Raw genomic sequence first — 18,617 nt, forward strand, 5'->3', positions numbered from 1 at the left:
ATGATCATTTTGGCACATCTCGGGCAGCACGATAACACAGTGGTTAGCACAGTTGCTTCACAACTCCAGGGCCCCAGGTTCAATTCCTGGCTTGGGTCACTGTCTGTGCGGAGTCTGCACATTCTCCCCGTGTCTGCATGGGTTTCCTCCGGGTACTCTGGTTTCCTCCCACAAATACCGAAGATGTGCAAGTTAGGTGAATTGGCCTTGCTAATTTACCCTTAGTGTTCAAAAAGGTTAGGTGGGGTTACGGGGAGGGTGGGGGTGTGGGCTTGGGTCGGGTGCTCTTTCCAAGGGCTGATGCAGACTCGATGGGCCGAATGGCCTCCTTCTGCACTGTAAAGTCTATGAAATCTATGAAAGTGAAATTACGCAACTCTTATGCACCTGGAGGAAAACATTTCACAATTTTGAGTGGCATCCTTATTGCTTTTGTTTGTACAGCATTCATGGTTTATATCTGAATAGTCAAAGGAATTTTCAATGTAATGTTTTCAGCCCAAGCATTATCCACAGTTTTTAGTTTAAGTGGGATTGCTGCTGTTTTTATTTTATGCAAAGTAACTCCCTTTTCTCTTCCCCTGAACTCTCCCTCCATTACCACCTATCCCCATCGGGGGGCCGGTTTAGCTCACTTGGCTGGACAGCTGGTTTGTGATACAGAGCGAGGCCAGCCGCGCAAATTTAATTCCCGTACCAGCTGAGATTATTCATGAAGGCCCCACCTTCTCAACCTTGCCCCTCACCTGAGGTGTGGTGATCCTCAGGTTAAATCACCACCAGTCAGCTCTCCCCCTCAAAGGGGAAAGCAGCCTAAGGTCATCTAGGACTATGGCAATTTTACTACCTATCCCCACAAAAACCATGGTCTCCAGTTATGTTTAATGAACCTTAGTTCACAGAAATAATCAGATAACAATGATTCAAAGAATATCAACATTTTCTAACATAATTAAACTCTTTGTTTGTAAATGTTTAGCAGGTTGATTGTTTATCATATAGAAGTATGTTTCTGATCCATGTTGCATGTTCCATACAGGATTTCATATGCAGGCAGTTGATCAACGACCTCTGAAGCAGACAACTATTCAACCTATGCAACATGCCCAGCAGCAGCAACTACAACCCCAGCAGCAGCAGCAGCAGCAGCAAATGATGATGATGTTGATGATGAAGCAGCAGCAGCAGCAACAAGACTCCTCAAAGTCAATAAAAATTCCAATGACGCCAAGCACACACCCATCAAAGACAGCCTTACCTCCTGATGCCTCAAGGATGCCAATGGCCCCAACTGGTAATATACCTGTCATGGTAACCTTGCCTGGGCAGAGTGGAGTGCCACCCTCACCAGATAAATCAAGAATACCATTACTAGTTGGCCATCAAGCTGCCAACGCTCTAAGGAAAATGTCTTTTCAGGAAAGTTTGCAAAACATCCCATCATCAGTACCCGAGGAAGTAAATCCAGCTACACATCATACAGATGGAATTGGAGCAGAGCTTCCACTTTCCGTTGGAACCCAAATTAATTCGGGGCAACAACCTGTTCCACCACCAAACCAAGTACTTATTACTGGGGCTAAGCCAGGCCATTCTCAGATCCCAACACCACAAGGTGCAGGTTCACAGCAGCAAGGAACAATTCCAGTGCAAAGCACTCATAATCTTCATTTTCCAAATGCTACTACGAACACTCCGACCTCGAGACCAAAAACACCAAATCGAGCAAGTCCCAGGCCCTACTTTCCTCATACACCCACCAATCGACCGCCCAGTACAGAGCCTTCTGAGATAAGCTTATCTCCCGAGAGATTGAATGCTTCAATTGCCGGTCTCTTCCCTCCTCAAATCAATATCCTCTTGCCTCCTAGGCAGCCGCCTCTAAATAGAGGATTTGATCAGCAAGGTCTAAATCCAACTACTCTGAAGGCAATTGGGCAGGCCCCAACGAGCATGCCTCCACTCACCAACAACCCGTCTGTTCCCGCTGCATCACAAGTAAATAAACTGGATTCCGTTATAGTTAGTTCAGGAAAACAGGCAACTGGAAAACGGTCAAGCCCTAGCATTAGCAGGAGGTCAAGCACTGGTTCCAGTAGAAAAACTGGCCAAAATGCAGGTAGGCAAGGTGGAAAAATCGTGAAATCATCATTGATCCCTCAGCAGAACCCAGCACTTTTACCAACCGTGGATGTACAGAAGAATATTCTAGCAAACTCTGCACAAATGTTATCAAATCCAGCTCCTGGAATTTTAAATGATCCTATAAATACAGTTTTGGGTGCTCAAAATCCAACCATTTCTGTCAGGATATTGGGTAACAATCCTGAAGAAAACAAGGAAGGGCCAACATTGTATGGAAATGATGGTGTGTTGAGAAAAGTCTCTATTAATAAAGAACAGATGAGCTTTGAATGCAGTCCTCAGAGCATAAGCAAGTTGGAGAAGAAAAATGGTTCTGAAGTTCAAATAAATAAGGGGAATAAACCACTGGAACCCAGTAAACCTGGACGGGGTTGCAATGAGAAAAGTATGACCCTGCCACCTTTAAGAGAAGTTCCAATTTCACTTAATCAACTTCTGGACACTTCTTGTAGTGCTGGTGTTACCACTAAGACCTCTAGTTCCAATCAGATGGAACAATCTATACCTTCTGGAGATAAAGCAAAAGCCGTAATAACAGATGCTCCTACTATTAAGGAAACCCCGAGCACATCAATCCCATCACAAATAGTTTGTGAAAGTGGCACGGCCGCTCTGCGACCAGATGCTGGCGAACTAAATACCAATGTGACTCAAAGTGGCGCAACGATAGTGTCTGCACCAGTGGTGTCTGCATCCATTTCTGTCTCAAATCAGATTACAGTGTTTGTAAGTTCTAGTCCCATTAAATCTACAAGCAATGTTACAACAGCTGCACAGACTCAATCCCAACCTCCAATTTCAGCTGTAGTCACAACTCCGTCATTACATAATAAAGTGATGGTGCCTGAGCTACAACCAGTGGTGCAGTCTGGTTTGCAGCCAGCATTTATCTCCACACCTGTGTTTATAAATACATCTGTATTCCAGGTTGTTAAAGAACCTTTGCTACCCCAGTCAGCCGCTGTACCTAAAGTAACTGCACCCTCAACCTCTACATTGACACCTCAGTCAGTTACTGTAATCCAGATTCCACAAACTGCTCAAAATTCATCGTGCCCAGCAGCTTCGCCCAACCCGTCGGTTAATAGCTCTCTTAATTCTACTTCTTCACCAACAAATAGAACAGTGGTCCAGAGGTCATCACCAGTTCAACCACCATCCAGCTCTCCAGCATCTCCTCATAGACCAGCTGTGGACTTCAGCCTCAGTGAACCTCTTCAGAATAATGGCATGGTTGACCACAGTTCTTCAACTTCATCCCATGCAACAGCAGTTGCGACGTCGCCTGCATCTGCTAGCCCAGGTAGCTCTTCTAGTAGTAGGCGAAGTCCAATATCGTCCAACAAAGGAAGAGGGAAGGTAGATAAAATTGGTCAGTTCCTTATGACCAAGGCATGTCAGAAGGCCTCCCCAGATAAAAAAGATGACCCAGCAGCATCTGAATTGGCTTCCCCAGGTGTTGATGATCAGGTGCAAAAAGCAGCACTTCCTGGTAGTCCTGAAGGAGGGGTTCCTCCTACAGAAACTAATCAGATCATTATTCCTCCTCCAGCTAGTCAACCAGACATAGGCACTTCTGTTAACGTCACATTTGGTACAACTAGCAGCTCTGCTTCTACTGTCTCTGTTTCCTCACCTGCGAGTACATTGAATAGCACTGCTCAAAACAATTTCACGTCAGCCATCATTCCCCAGAACCCAGAGCCTGAATCTGTAGTACCTGTTGGTGATAGCAGTCTTGCAGTCTCACAATCTGAGGGAAGTTGTTCGTCAGGAGTGAAAGTGGGAACAAATAAAGATCACCTACCAAATACAGGTATCTAATTGGTACTATGCATGTGTTTGCAGGATTTTGTATAAACTAAGCATCAACCCATAGCCTTACTTTTAAGCATAGACTTTAGTTAAGTCACCTTGTCTTCATTTCTTTTGAGTTGCTTCTAAAATAGTTCCGATCCAATCATCCCTGGATATCAAATTAACCATAATCTGTCATTCTGCTCTGCTTCGAACTAATCTTTTCATTTTTGAGGCAACCTTTCAGTGAAAACTTTTGAGGATAAATATCAAAATCACAATACTTTAGTCTTTTGGTTGCATTTAACCAAATCTGGTGGATGGTTGCACCCATCTAAATCTTCCAAAGTTGCGGACAGTTTATTTTTGCTAATCATGATTTGATATCCAAGATATGTGGGGATCATTGAAATTTCGGTGTGCCAGTCCCTGCTTTAAACTTAAAATAGAGTGCTGCTTTCACCTTTGCAAAATCGGTTGTGGTACATCCTTTTGATTGAAATTTGGGGGAAATCGGCGTATTTCTGGAATGCGCTACCTAAAGTCTAGTGGAAGTTTTAGTTTAAGGTAATTTTTGTTGCAGGTAATTTTATTTATGGTGCAAACTGTGGCTCAGTTGGTTGCACCCTCACCTCTGGTTCAGAAGATTGTGGGTTAAATTCATGGGTTCAATTCCAGGACTTTAGCACAAACATCAAGACTTGACACTTCAGTGCATTAGTGAGGGCGTGCTACACTGTTGGAAGTACCAGCTTTCAGGTGAGATGTGAAACTGAAGTCCTCTCTGCCCCCTCAGGTGAATTTAAAATATGTTGTGACACTATTTTAAGGAAGAGGAAGGGAATTATTGCCCGTGTCCCTGCCAACATTTATCCCTCAATCAACACCGCAAAAACAGTTTATCAGTTCACACTGCTACATGTGGGAGCTTGCTGTGTGCAAGTTGATTGCTATGTTTCCTACTTTACAACAGTAACTTCACTTCCGGTGTGCTTAATTGGCTGTAAAGCACTTTGGGATGATCTGTGATCATGATGGGTGCTTTACAAATGCACATCTAATTCTTTTTCTCGCATTTTATTTTCCGCTTCTATGAGAGAGAGTTTGTTTGCAAAGTAATAGAGTAACGAGCACAAACTTTATTTGTGGGTAATATTTTAATAAGATCTTTGCTTAATACCATTCATGCAACGCAGTGGTTAGCACTGCTCCCTCACCGCGCCAAGGTCCCAGGTTCGATCCCGGCTCTGAGTCACTGTCCGTGTGGAGTTTGCACATTCTCTCCGTGTTTACGTGGGTTTCGCCCCCACAACCAAAAGGATGTGCAGGGTAGGTGGATTGGCCACACTAAATTGCCCCTCCATTGGAAAAGGAATGAATTGGTACTCTAAATTTATTTTTTAAAATAGACCAAAAAAATATACAGTTCATGCATGGTAGTGGAGATCATCTTAAAATGTAGTGAAAGCATGGTAACAGGCTCAAATGGCTCAACATCCTCGATCTGTTCCAAAGAATTATTTTTTAATGATTTCTTGGATTCTCTTTTTCTTTTTCATAAGTCTTGGAGTTTTATTGGTACCGTCATCTTTAGAGCTGCTCAAGTCAAAGCATTTCATACCCCGAAATTAGGAGGGTCCCTGTAGGGGGTTCTTTGGTTAGGGGGTACCTGTGGGGGACTCCCTATTAAGGGGTCCCAGGAGGGGAGGGGGTGTCTCCCTATTAAAGCGTCCCGGGAGGGGGGGGTCTCCCTATTAAGAGGGTCCCGGGAGGGAGGGGTCGGCAGGATGTGCATTATCGGGGAGGGTGGCCCTGGGATGGATTTGGGGGCAAACTCTTGGCTCACTGTGAGATCCACCATGTCAGGCCCATGTGGTGAGATCTGTTGTAAATCCCACCCAAAAAAACAGTGAATCACGCAAGGCCGGAGAATAGGGTGCTGGCATCCTCGCAATGGCAGACGGGCGCAAGCCCCAGCCTGCCACCAGCGAAGTCCGGAACATAACGGTTGGTTCGGTGCCCAGCACGAACCTTGATTTCGGCCGGGTGCCTGATTCTCCGCCCGGTTATGATTTACCTTCAAGTGGCGCAAAATTTACTGTTTTTGATTAATCGCTGTCTCTCCAAATACAGATTAATTTTGTTTCTCAGCATTGCTTCCAGGGCGGCATGTGGTGCATTGGTTAGCACTGGGACTGCGGCGCTGAGGACCCGGGTTCGAATCCCAGGCCTGAGTCACTGTCTCTGTGGAGTTTGCACATTCTCCCCATGTCTGCGTAGGTTTCACCCCCACAACCCAAAGATTTGCTGATTAGGTGGATTGGCCACGCTAAATTGCCCCTTAATTGGAAAAGAAAATAATAGGCTACTCTAAATTTATTTTTAAAAAGCATTGCCTCCAATAGTTGCCCCACCACTGAGCTTAGACTGACTGGTCTGTACTTTCCTAGTTTACCCCTTCCTCCCTTCTTGAAGGTCAGAGAAGGTTCATTCAGCTGATTCCTGGGATGAAGGGGTTGTTTGAGGAAAGATCAACAGGTTGGACCCATACTCATTGGAGTTTAGAAGAATGAGAGGTGATGTTAATGAAACATAAGATTGTGCCAGCTTGGATTGTGTTCAAATAGTGTGGGGCAATTCTCTTTCTTGGGCCTCTCAGACTTTATAACCAATGAATTGCTTCTGATAGTGGTCACTATTGTTTTGTGGTAACGGTGATGTTTCAGTCGTTTAATATAAATGGTCGTATCCTTCAAATAGTAAGCACTGATTTTCTTTCCTGTGCAAAATCCAGATTGACAAGTCATTTGGATCATCGCAATTCAACTACCTAACCTACAGTCCATCATCATTACTGTCAAATAATTCCAAACCACAGTGTAGTTTTTCAGTAGCCATGGCTGATTGTTAGCAGAGATGATGGGCTGAATAGCCTCCTGTGCTCTATCATTCTTTTATGACAGCTGAGGCATTTTTACTTTTCTCGACTGGTTTGCCCTATACCTGTTGTTACCCATGGAAAACATTGGACGTTATGAAGAAGGTGTGCAAAGGTGTAATCGTTCACTCTCAATTGGGCACCAATGAAATTTAAAGCACTCTTGGGCATTCAAGTGATGAAGCGTAGTTTCATCAGGCTATATTGCGACTGTGGAAACTTTGATTCTGAAGAGAGAATATAGATACTAGGGCCTATTCCATTGGAGCAGCGATGAAGAGTGAGACTTTTGATAGGATGGGGAAAAACGCTGGTTGCCTTGGTGAGGAATTAAGTCATGAAATGTCACAACATACAACGAGCAGTGAAATGAGAGGATATAGAATGTCTTCATCGAGCAAATTCTTGGAGCATGGAATGCTTTTTCATGGGGCATATACCAGGCAGTGATCACTATCTTTTAGCGGAAAATTAGATACATATTTGAGTCTGAGGGAGAGATATGGGGCTACGGTGAAATAGTGGGGTGCTAGGATGAGTTTTGAATTGCTTTAGCACAAGTTGGTATGTACCAACAGGATTGACTTTCTGTGTTGTCAATTTTGGTTCTATGAAAATGAGGGCGAGGGAGGCAGTTGGCTAATGACGAGGGTGCATATGGGATTTGTCTTTAGGTTGGTGTTTTATGATTAAAACAATGTCTGGTTCCAGGATAGAATAAAAGGATTCTCCAGTTCTAAAGCAAACGCCCTTCTTGATCATTCTCTAAGCACCAATCTGGGAAGTGAGTGTCACTGGGTAGGTCAGAATTTATTGCCCATCCCTAATTGCCCTTGCGAAGGTGGTGTTGAGCTGCCTTCTTGAACTGCTGCAGTCCATAGGTTAGTACTTACAAACTGCATAGAATTGACCTTGGAAAGGTCTATGCTGGGGAGAATCCTCGACAGAAGTCTCTTCCCATTTTAACGCATCTGTCCCATCAGGATACCCTTCGATTCCTTTCTCTAATGTTTATTTCGCTTATTTAGCATTTGTGCTATTTATCTTAACTTCCCTGTGACGGCATGTTCCACGTTCTAACATTCTGGGTAAAGCTGATTCCCCTGAATTCCAGATTGAATTAATTAGTTACATAATTGAGAACATTTTCTCAGTCTTTGTCCTTTCTGTTTCTTCCAGTGCCACCGTCTGTTTTTGCCTTTTTACATTTTTAAAAAATTCTTTCTCTGATCTCATATTCCCTTGAGAATGTTGGTTAGCCCCTGCAGCCTTCTGCTTGATTGTGCCTTTGTCCACTTCTTCCGCCTGGCTCCACAGTGCTGTGGTATTGTGGCGTTGCTCCCTGACTGGAGTGCTATGGGAGGATATATATTCCCCCCTCTATCGTTTAGACCCAGCACTACCTCCATGTTTATTACTGTGACAAGTCACTTTTTGGAAAAGGTTGAGTACATATTGCAAGAGAGGCTGGGATTTAAGACTGGTTCCTTTGTCTGTGTGCAGTGCAATAGTGTGAAGTTCCATATATTGAACAGTTCAATAGAAATACAGTCCTGTTTCACACTATTGTGTAATGATTGTTAAATGTTGTGCCTGACACTCACTACAATTTTTGACTACAAATGTGCATGTTCTATACATACAATGAAAAATGCTGATTCCACTGTTGAAGATGATCAGGTTTGTGACGAAAAATAGTTTAGCATGACCCTGTCAACACTTTGTCTTTAGCAATGGAGCTGTTTTTCTAAAGGTATTTTCAAAAATGTTAGGGGTTCTTGATCACCCACAAATAAATCACTCCATTTGATGTAGGAATAAAATCTTTGAGACTAACCCTGATTTATCTGAAGATCATTTTGATGTTCTATATTTGGAAAAACTAGTTGAAATGAAGGCACAAGCGTGCAACCTAGTTTCACCACTCCAGCCTGCCTTTCTTCTGTGTGCTACTGTCAATTGAAAGTTTGTTTCCTCATATACTTCTGTCCAGGAGACTCCGATTTGAAATCTAGCCTCTGCTAGAACATGTGCTTGGGCATTCCAAAATAGCTAAATTGTGTACAAAGCTGAGCGAAGTGCTGTGTTAAAGGATGAAGGAAGAAATGTTTTCCTGCAAAGCTGTATCTTTCTTGGGAGTTGGATCAATATCACGGCATTTCTGGAAAGGTGGAGCAGTCAATGCAAGACTGAGTCAAGTGTAAGGGTAAAATGGTGATCCCCGGAATAATGAGAAGTCATTCTTCAAATGTTGGTTTGGAGACAGAGAGTCAATGTCGCATTTTTAATAGAGAAAGCCTCCACTGGAAGTAAGATGATTGGGGAGGTCTTGCAGAGTATTATGCAATGGTGGAAGAAGGAATCTTATATAAGTTCTTGAAATGCACTCATCCAAAGTGAAAACACTGGTGCACATTAACATGAAAATTAACAGCAGGAGTAGGCCACTCAGCCCTTAATCCTGCCTCTGCTGTACTCTGGGGAAGAGAATTCCGCAGATTAACGACACTGAGAGAAAAAATGTCTCCTCATCTCCGTCTTAATTGACATATTTCTAAATTGTGTCCATTAGATCTAGTCTCTCACACAAGGGGAAACATCTCCGTCTTAAATGAGATATTTTTTAATTGTGTCCATTAGATCTAGTCTCTCTCACAAGGGGAAACATCCTTTCATCATCCACCCTGCCAAGTCTCCTCAGGGTCTTGTATATTTCAATAAGATCCCACCTCTCATTCTTCTAAATTAGTAGATACAGACCCAACCTTTCCTCAGAAGATAAACCCTTTGCTATCGGCATCAGTCAAGTGGATCATCTTTGAATTGCATCTAATGCAATTATATACTTAAAAGTAAGGAAACATAGAACATGCAGTGCAGAAGGAGGCCATTCGGCCCATCGATTCTGCACCGACCCACTTAAGCCCTCACTTCCACCCTATCCCCGTAACCCAATAACCCCTCCTAACCTTTTTAGTCACTAAGGGCAATTTATCATGGCCAATCCACCTAACCTGCACGTCTTTGGACTGTGGGAGGAAACCGGAGCACCCGGAGGAAACCCACGCAGACACTGGGAGAACGTGCAGACGCCGCACAGACAGTGACCCAGTGGGGAATCGGACCTGGGACCTTGGCGCTGTGAAGCCACAGTGCTATCCACTTGTGCTACCGTGCTGCCCAAAACTGTGAATGTGTTCCCACCAGTGTGTCAAAGTCAATATTTTCCCGCTTCTGTAATAGAAAAATTCAACACACTCGTTAAGACAGAATAACAAGCTTTATTTTCGAAAACAACTGCATGCAGTAATGGCTGAAACTTGAAGTCAGAGAGCAGTCAACAAACTGCTGAGTCTTTCACAAGTTCCGCGCTTTCGCGGAGAATTAGCTCAATATACATTATCATTATCAAGATTATGTGACAACAGTATGGTCAGGAGTTTGATTGGAAATACAAACGGAAGCATAGACCAGACCATGTTTGGTCATATCACTCATACCATTATTTAGTCCCCGGAGGGAACATTGAAAGGTCGGAATAGACTTGTTTCTTCCTGAACTGATCTTGTTTTAAATTCCTACGGCCCTGGGTTATGACAAGTTAGTTTTATCAGGAGTTGCCGAGGTCCGATGTTTTGGAATGGCTCGACCTTCGCTGATCTTTTCAGACTTCAAGTTATGCAGAGTTGGCCTACGGCCATACTAGTCTGAAAATGGTTAGGGCAGCATTCTTTACATGGGCCTGGTGAGCTGGAATGAGTAGTTTCTGCCTTTCTTCTATTGTATCAAACCTTTTGACCAGTCTTCCCATTGACCAGTTTTCCCATCATGCCATTACTTAATTCGTACCATATCACAAGTGTCCTGTACAGCTGTAGCAAAACGTCCTTTCTTTTATTATCCTTTTATCTACGTTGCTTGTTACTTGACGACTGCATTAAGATGTTCTGAGTGCCCCACTCTAATCGCCTTAATAGTAAATTCTAGGATATTCCCTATGAGAGATGTTCGGCTAACTGGCCTGTTGTTTCCTGATTTCTGTCTCCCTCCTTGGGGAATCACATTCACAATTTTCCAATATGATGAGATCTTTCCACAATCTAGGGAATTTTGCAAAATGATAACCGCATTTATTATCTCTCTGCATCTACTAAACAAATGAAGTTGTTAATTTTAGGGCAGTGCGAGATGAAGTACAGAAACTCTCAACTTTTGATCTTGAATTCATTATGTGGAAGAAAGCTTCATTTAAAGACTGAAGCTAAGAACACCTTTTCTGAGTAATCTGCATTTTTAGTGACAATCAGTACATTTATAAATGAATAACAGAAAAATAGTGCGTCCTATTGGATTTTGTTTCTAATAACTTGGAAGCCTCTTCTGGCTTTTCAAAGTTACAAACTTTCCTGGCTGAAATTTTAGGAATGCAATCTAGCCCCACACTTCTCAGAGTCCTACAGCACAGAAGGAGGCCACTTGATACCATGCCTGTGTTAGTTTCTTGAGTGATTCCATTAGTCTCATTCCCCTGCTACTCCTCCATAGCTCTGCAAATCTTTCCTTTTCGACCCACATCTCCAGTTCCATTTTGAAAGTTACTATTAAATCTGCTTTGTTACCCTTTCAGACAGTGAATTCCAGACAATAATTTACTGGTGGGGAAGGGGGGGGGGAAGAGGAATAAATTCTCCATGCTGCCTCAGGTCCTTTTGCTAGTTTTCTTGTATCTGTGGTCCTTGCTTACCTTCTTGCCAGTGGACACCATTTATTCCCACCTACGCGTATCAAAAAACCCTGATTAACTTGAACACTTGTATTAAATCATCCTTTAACCACCATCTCCTCTGCTTTGTAAAGAACAATTCTAACTTCTCTAGTCTTTCCACATAACTGAAGTGAATAAAAATGCTTCTCTCCGTGTTGGGCTTGATCCTAATGTTAATGGCCCTCAAGAATGGACAGAAGTAACTTGCCTCTTTTATTTCTTTTCCCTGTCTAATTTCCTTTTGGGACATTTCATGAGTTTTATTCATTCATCCCTGTTGTTATTACAGAGATTGGAAATTGCTTTGGGAAATTGTAGGTTGGATGGGAGTCCAAACCTACAACAGTGTTTGATGACCAGCATCACTCCCAACTGGGATTAAGTGAAGAGTACCCTAACATCAAATACTGAAAACAACCAGTCTAAACATTACAAAGTGGGTTTTTTGTGTATTGTGAAATGTTATGAGTCCTTTTAAAAAAATTAAAAATGATTGGATTTGCCTTTGTTTTACTCATTCTACCATTGTTGCCATTAGCTTAAAAGGATTGGTCCCCTTATGTAGTGTTTTTATGCACTTCTCTCTTGATAGGTGAGCAGATTGCAGAGAAAAAAGAGGCTTTAGAACATTCAGACACAGGACCACTGGCCACAAGTAAGTCTGTGTCCTATGCAGATGTTTCTTGTATAATAGTTGCAAATAATTCCGTTAAATATGCCTTAACTGAAATTGAACTCGTTGGATTTGTGACTTTTAAATGGAATTGGACCTGGGACCCTGGAGCTGTGAAGCAATTGTGCTATCCACAATGCTACCTTTTCCATAAAAGTCTTGTTTTGGATAGGCAATAAGGATTGTTTTGGGTAGACAAGAATTGATTTGGGTAGACGATAAGGATCGTTTTGGATAGACAAGGACCGTTTTGGATAGGCAATAAGGACTGTTTTGGGTAGACAATAAGGATTATTTGGGTAGACAAAGGTATTTATCCTGCGAGCCACGCCTTCCTGCCATTGGGTAAGCAGCAGAGATTGTGGACAGACTTCATTGAGGGCAGGTTATATTTAGGGGTGGGGCTTCAGTTTAATGGCTCTGCACTTTTTTCGTACAATCTCTGGCTCCACACTTTAAATATAATACTTCCCACCTAACTGAAGCAATTCTCTTTTTGTGCATTCATTAGTCAGTGCATCATTTTATGTGGTAGTCTGATTTATTATATTTTTGTGTGCAATATAACTCGGAAGTGTGTTGGATGAGCAATTGCCCGTCATACCTGACTGTTATTTTTCAGTGATCATAATTTGGTAAACATGTGCTGATTATTTGACCCTTTAACCTTCAGCTGATTAGTAAGTTTGCGGTTGACACCAAGGATGGTGGAGTGGCAGATAGTGTTGAGGATTGTTAGAGGCTACTGCAGGACATAGATAGGTTGGAGACTTGGGCAGAGAAATGGCAAATGGCGTTTAATCCAGACAAATGTCAGGTAATGCATTTTGGTAGGTCTAACATCGAGGGGAAATATACCGTTGTAGCGCACAATGACTTACGAGAGACGAGAAGTGATGAAGTCGATCCAGGCTTTATTAAGCGATGCTTGTCCATAGCAGCTCAGCAACAGAATGAAGCTGCGGGGAGAAGCTCGGGTTCCTATACTCCGCCTTCAGGGCGGAGCCAGAAGTCGGCAGATCCAACCAGGACCCGGGATCTGTCAGCCAATAGCATCTCGGCTTCACAGGTCCCACATGACCCCTAATACATACCACCACAACCGTAGAGGGCAAAAATCTTAGGAATATAGAAAGTCAGAGAGATCTGGACATGCAGGTCCACAGATCCTTGAAGGTGGCAACACAAGTGGAGAAGGTAGTCAAGAAAGCATACGGAATGCTTGCCTTCATTGGACGGGGCATCGAGTATAAAAACTGGCAAGTCGTGCTACAATTGTATAGAACCTTGGTAAGGCCACGCTTGGAATATTACGTGCAATTCTGGTCGCCACATTACCAGAAGGATGTGGAGGCTTTGGACAGGGTGCAGAGGAGGTTGTTGCCTGGTCTGGAGGATGTTAACTATTTGGAGAGGCTGAATAGACTCTGACTGTTTTCATTAGAAAACTGGAGGTTGAGGGGTGACCTGATAGAGGTTACAAATTTATGAGGGGCATGGATAGAATAGATAGGCAGGAACTCTTTCCCAGAGTGGAGGGGTCAGTCACCAGGGGCATAGGTTTAAGGTCCATGGGGCAAAGTTTAGAGGAGATGTGCGAGGCAGGTTTTTTACGCAGAGGGTGGTGAGTGCCTGGAACGCGTTGCCAGGGGAGGTTGTGGAAGCAGATACATTAACGGCGTTCAAAAGGCATCTTGACAAACACATGGAGTACAGGAACACACATCGAGTACAGGAGCAGGGATGTGTTGTTGCAATTATACAGGTTCTTGGTGAGGCCACACCTGGAATATTGTGTGCAGTTTTGGTCTCCTTTTCTGAGGAAAGATGTTTTTGCTCTCGAGGGAGTGCAGCAAAGGTTTACCAGACTGATTCCAGGGATGGCGGACTGTCATATGAGGAGAGATTGACTAGGTTGGGATTGTTATCGCTGAAGTTCAAAAGAATGAGGGGGGAATCTCATAGAGACTTATAAAATTCTAACAGGACTAGACAGGGTAGTTGCAGGGAGGATGTTCCCGATGGTGGGTGTGTCCAGAACCAGGGGTCACAGTCTCTGGACTCAAAGGCAAACCATTTTGGACAGAGGCAAGGAGACATTTCTTCACCAAAAGAGTGGTGAGCCTGTGGAATTTGTTACCACAGGAAGTAGATGATGCTAAAACATTGAATATATTCAAGAGGTGGCTAGTTATAGCACTTGGGGCGAATGGGATCAAAGGTTATGGGGGGGAAAGCAGGATTGAGCTATTGAGTTGGATGATCAGCCATGATCGTGATAAATGGAGCAGACTCAAGGGCCAAAAGGCCTCCTCCTGCTCCTATCTTCTATGTATCTATGGATAGGATGGGTATAGAGGGAAGTGCTGAGGGTTTTGGCAAAGGTTGATGATATGACCGGTCCAGGCTTGGAGGGCCGAAGGGCCTGTTCCTGTGCTTCTTTGTTCTTTGTTCTTTAGTTGCAGAATGCAGAGCTTTGGCTGCTGAACTCCCACCATGATGGCCACAATGTTGAGAAGGACCCTGTACAAAGTACATAGAGTACTGTATAATGTCAATTGTATATATTTTACACGTAATTGAGCACTTAACCAAAGTTGATACTTCAGTACATTACTAAGAGAGTATTCCATTACATCTTACAAAAAAGTCAACATTTATCTTTCAACCAACAATTCATTCTTCCGTTGCCACCACCAAAACCGATTAGCTGGTCATTAATACCTTCACTGTTTAAGGGCAGAATACCTGTTGACGCTGCTGTGTCGGCCAATGAGTTGAGGCTGGGTGGGACCTAATGACAGGGCTTGCAGTTACCTAATAGAAATTACCTGTGTAATATCATTCCCATTCTTTCAGAGCAATGCAGTCTCCAAGTGCGATTAGTAATTCCCCACTTCAATCATCTCCATTCTGGCCAGGAATGATCGGTGTCATTATATGCAGCTGTTTGCGAGACCTTGCGCTGTGCACATTTGCTGCTGTGTTTGTCCACCGTAACAGTGACTGTACTTCAAGAATATGTCAATGACTGTGAACCACTTCTGGATGTCTTGAGGATGTGACGATCACTGCATAAATGCAAGGGAATCCATTTGTTTATTCCTGACTCTCATTCTGTACTGTTATAGATATTGTAATGGTACTGTCTAATTATTACTACTTCGTATCTTTATTCTCTAAGAATATTCTTTTCTTTTTTTTAGCACCTCAAGTTGTTCCAGAACAAGTGTCACCCAGTTCAGCACAACAAGGGACCATTGTGAAAAACGGTAAGAGAATCACAAGTGGAAATATTGAAACCTTCAAATAAGCTTAAATGCATTCACTTGATCCTAATTCTGGTCCAATCCTTAGCTAATCATTTTATCATAGTCATATACATTTTAATCTACAGAAGTAACACAGTGATTTAACATTAATGTGGTGTTGCTTCAAAAGAAACATACGTGAGAACTTCTCTGAAGGCTCAATTGTACCGTCACCTTCTCTGAGGCATGTAGATATGCACGGTTCCAGAAAATGATTAGTTAGAATTCCTACTGGCAATTGCTTAGAAATGGTTGGTTAGGATTCCTGCTGGCAATTTCCATGCAACAAATAAGATTTGAGTCTAGCTGTGATGTCCTCAACCCTAGGATACCCTCATCCAACCTAGGATACCCTCCTGCCACTAATTGAATGGTACTAATGTGGGTGAAATAAAAAAGGATGACCATGTCTGTGAACCAACAGCCTTGAATTCAGGGAATAAAATTAACTTGTAAATAAAATAAATGAAAGGTGTAATGATGCTCATGGTGTTGACTTCTGCCCACCTCTTTCCCTGATTAGTTAGAAAATACTCTTGGGCGCGATCTAACGGGAAAGTTTCTGAAGTGTGATTTGTGGGAGTTTCCTGCCGGTTCTGCTGGCTGTTCCCCACTGCTATCTAACCACACTTGCCACTTTTTTGGGCCCTGGAGAGTTTCTCACCGGTTTATCCCGCGCTTAGAATTATTTTCATCACGGAGGAGCTGAACTCGCTAGCCAGACCAGCTCCTCAGAAATTGGGCCGCCATTTTGAAAGGGTGCCCCGATCTCTAAGTGAGCTTGCGGGTCCCTCACACCCTCCACCCATGGACAATGTCACCCCCCCCCCCCCACACATATATATATATATATATATATGGACATTACCCCCTCCTCCTCCCCCCCCCCCCCCAAATGATGACACATCGCTATGGGGTCACTGAGCCCCCACCCCCCTTTCTCAGGCCTTCCCCACCCCCAAATTTCCAGAGGTGCCTTCACATCTGCCCTGACACCCCCACCCTTCATATTCCCCTCCACCAAGGGTCAGGTCCTGAGGAGAGCCATGCTCAGTGCCACTCTGGCAGTACTCCTGGCATTGCTGTGCCCTCTGGGCACCTAGACGGTGCCAGGGTGGCAGTGTCAAGGTGTTCCCATTCCAGGGGGAGGTCCAGGGGGCTACCCTGCTCTGTCCCTGTCTACCCATGGGCTTTCAATGGCCCGGGAGACCTCTAGTGAGAGTACTGAAAAGCGCCCAGCTGGAGACCTCTTTGGGGAGGCCGTAAGATGCCTGGAGGCTGGTAGATCCCTGGTGGCTATGCCTTAGTAGATTTAAAACCTACTTGGACGAGCATGGCTTGGTCGTGCCCATTGTGGTGGTATCCTGATCACGCTGACTCACAAGGTCCAGGTAGATCCCGCAAGGTATACTGGCTTCCGGGAAGCCCGCGGGAGTTTCAGTAAAGTTACCAGAAAATGGAGGCACATTTTTGAAGTGCCTTTTGGACATCTCTAGGCCAAACAGGTTCAGCAGGGCCTCGGGTTATATTTTCATGAGCAGCAGCATTATGGAATAAAATCTCCAAAACCATCACAAAAAGTGTCTGGAATCCCATGCAATGAAAATGGAATTTGACCTGCCTAGTCACTGCAGCCAACTGTTACGAATAGTGAGCAATTTTAGCAACATGCATGTTCAACATTGAACAGTCCTCACACACACAAAAGCAAACCCATTAAGTTACAACGGTGAAGTTATATCTTAGACAACCAACTGACTTGCTACATAATCCCACAACAAATCATGAGTTTTTATAGTCACAGCACGTATTACAAATCTTTGCCCCAGTAATGCAGAATTGCATAAAATCCCATGGTAGTGAAATAAATGACTTGCTCCAGCTTTAAATTCCTGCGGAATTTGCCCCTTTGTTGTCTCCTGTATCATTATATTATGGGTGTTGACTTTGGCTCCAAGATGGCACTGTAACCTCAATCAGAATGTCATGTAACATTAAATAGAATCCCTACAGTGCATAAGGAGAACATGCGGCCCATCATGTCTGCACTGATTCTCCGAAAGAGCACCCTACCTAGGCCCACAATCCCCACCCTATCCCTGTAACCTCCCATAACCACATCTTTGGACACTAAGGGGCAATTTAGTATGGTCAATCCATCTAATCTGCTTATCTTTGTACTGTGGGAGGAAACCGGAGCACCCAGAGAAAACCCACGCAGGCACGTGGAGGGGGGGGGGGGGGGGGGGGGGGGGGGGGATAGCCCATTGAGTCTGCACTGACAAAAACTACACTTTTCCAGTACTTGGTCCATCGCCTTGAATGATATGACATTTCAAGTGCTCATCCACGTACTTTTTAAAGGTTGTGAGATTTCCTGCCTCTATTACTCTCCAAGGCAGGGCCGGCCTCCCCAACAGGCGCCGGAATGTGGCGACTAGGGGCTTTTCACAGTAACTTCATTGAAGCCTACTTGTGACAAGCAATTATTATTATTATATATCCAGACTCCCACCACCCTCTGGGTGAAAAATAAATCTTCAAATCCCCTTTAAACCTCCTGCCTCTCATCTTAAAATTATGACCCCACGTTATTGACCCCTCAACAAAGGTGAACAGCTGCTTCCTATCCACCCTGTCCATGCCCCACATAATCTTATGCACTTCAAAAGGTCTCCCCTCAGCCTACTCTGCTCTAAAGAAAACAATCCAAGCCTATCCAGCCTCTCCTAATTGTTCAAATGCTTCATCTCGGGCAACATCCTGGCAAATCGCCTCTGCACCCTCTCCAGTGCAATCACATCCTTCCTATAGTGAGGTGACTAGAACTGCACACAGTACTCCTGCTGTGACATGTATGCCTTTTTTTTCAAAAAATATATTTATTAAAGTTTTTAACACAATTTTTCTCCCTTACAAACAATAACCCCCCCCCCCGGTAACAAAATAAGATATATAAATGGTAAAATGATATGTTTACATAGCTTT

The 18,617-nt window shown here is 43.6% G+C and overlaps 1 protein-coding gene across 5 annotated transcripts in view; it reads left to right on the forward strand.

The window, feature by feature from the left end:
* Positions 1-18,617, forward strand: part of ncoa6 (nuclear receptor coactivator 6) — an 82,572-nt gene that overhangs the window by 51,110 nt on the left and 12,845 nt on the right. For 2 of the 5 annotated variants that reach the window (XM_072515172.1, XM_072515171.1), the window contains 3 exons: positions 1,040-3,961; positions 12,238-12,300; positions 15,525-15,590. In XM_072515172.1, coding sequence (XP_072371273.1) covers positions 1,040-3,961; positions 12,238-12,300; positions 15,525-15,590 — 3,051 coding nt within the window. The remainder of the gene's footprint in view (positions 1-1,039; positions 3,962-12,237; positions 12,301-15,524; positions 15,591-18,617) is intronic. The other 3 variants (XM_072515174.1, XM_072515173.1, XM_072515175.1) reach the window with 3 other exon arrangements.

Source organism: Scyliorhinus torazame, chromosome 8 (assembly GCF_047496885.1).
Source record: "Scyliorhinus torazame isolate Kashiwa2021f chromosome 8, sScyTor2.1, whole genome shotgun sequence".
Taxonomy (NCBI): Eukaryota; Metazoa; Chordata; class Chondrichthyes; order Carcharhiniformes; family Scyliorhinidae; genus Scyliorhinus; species Scyliorhinus torazame.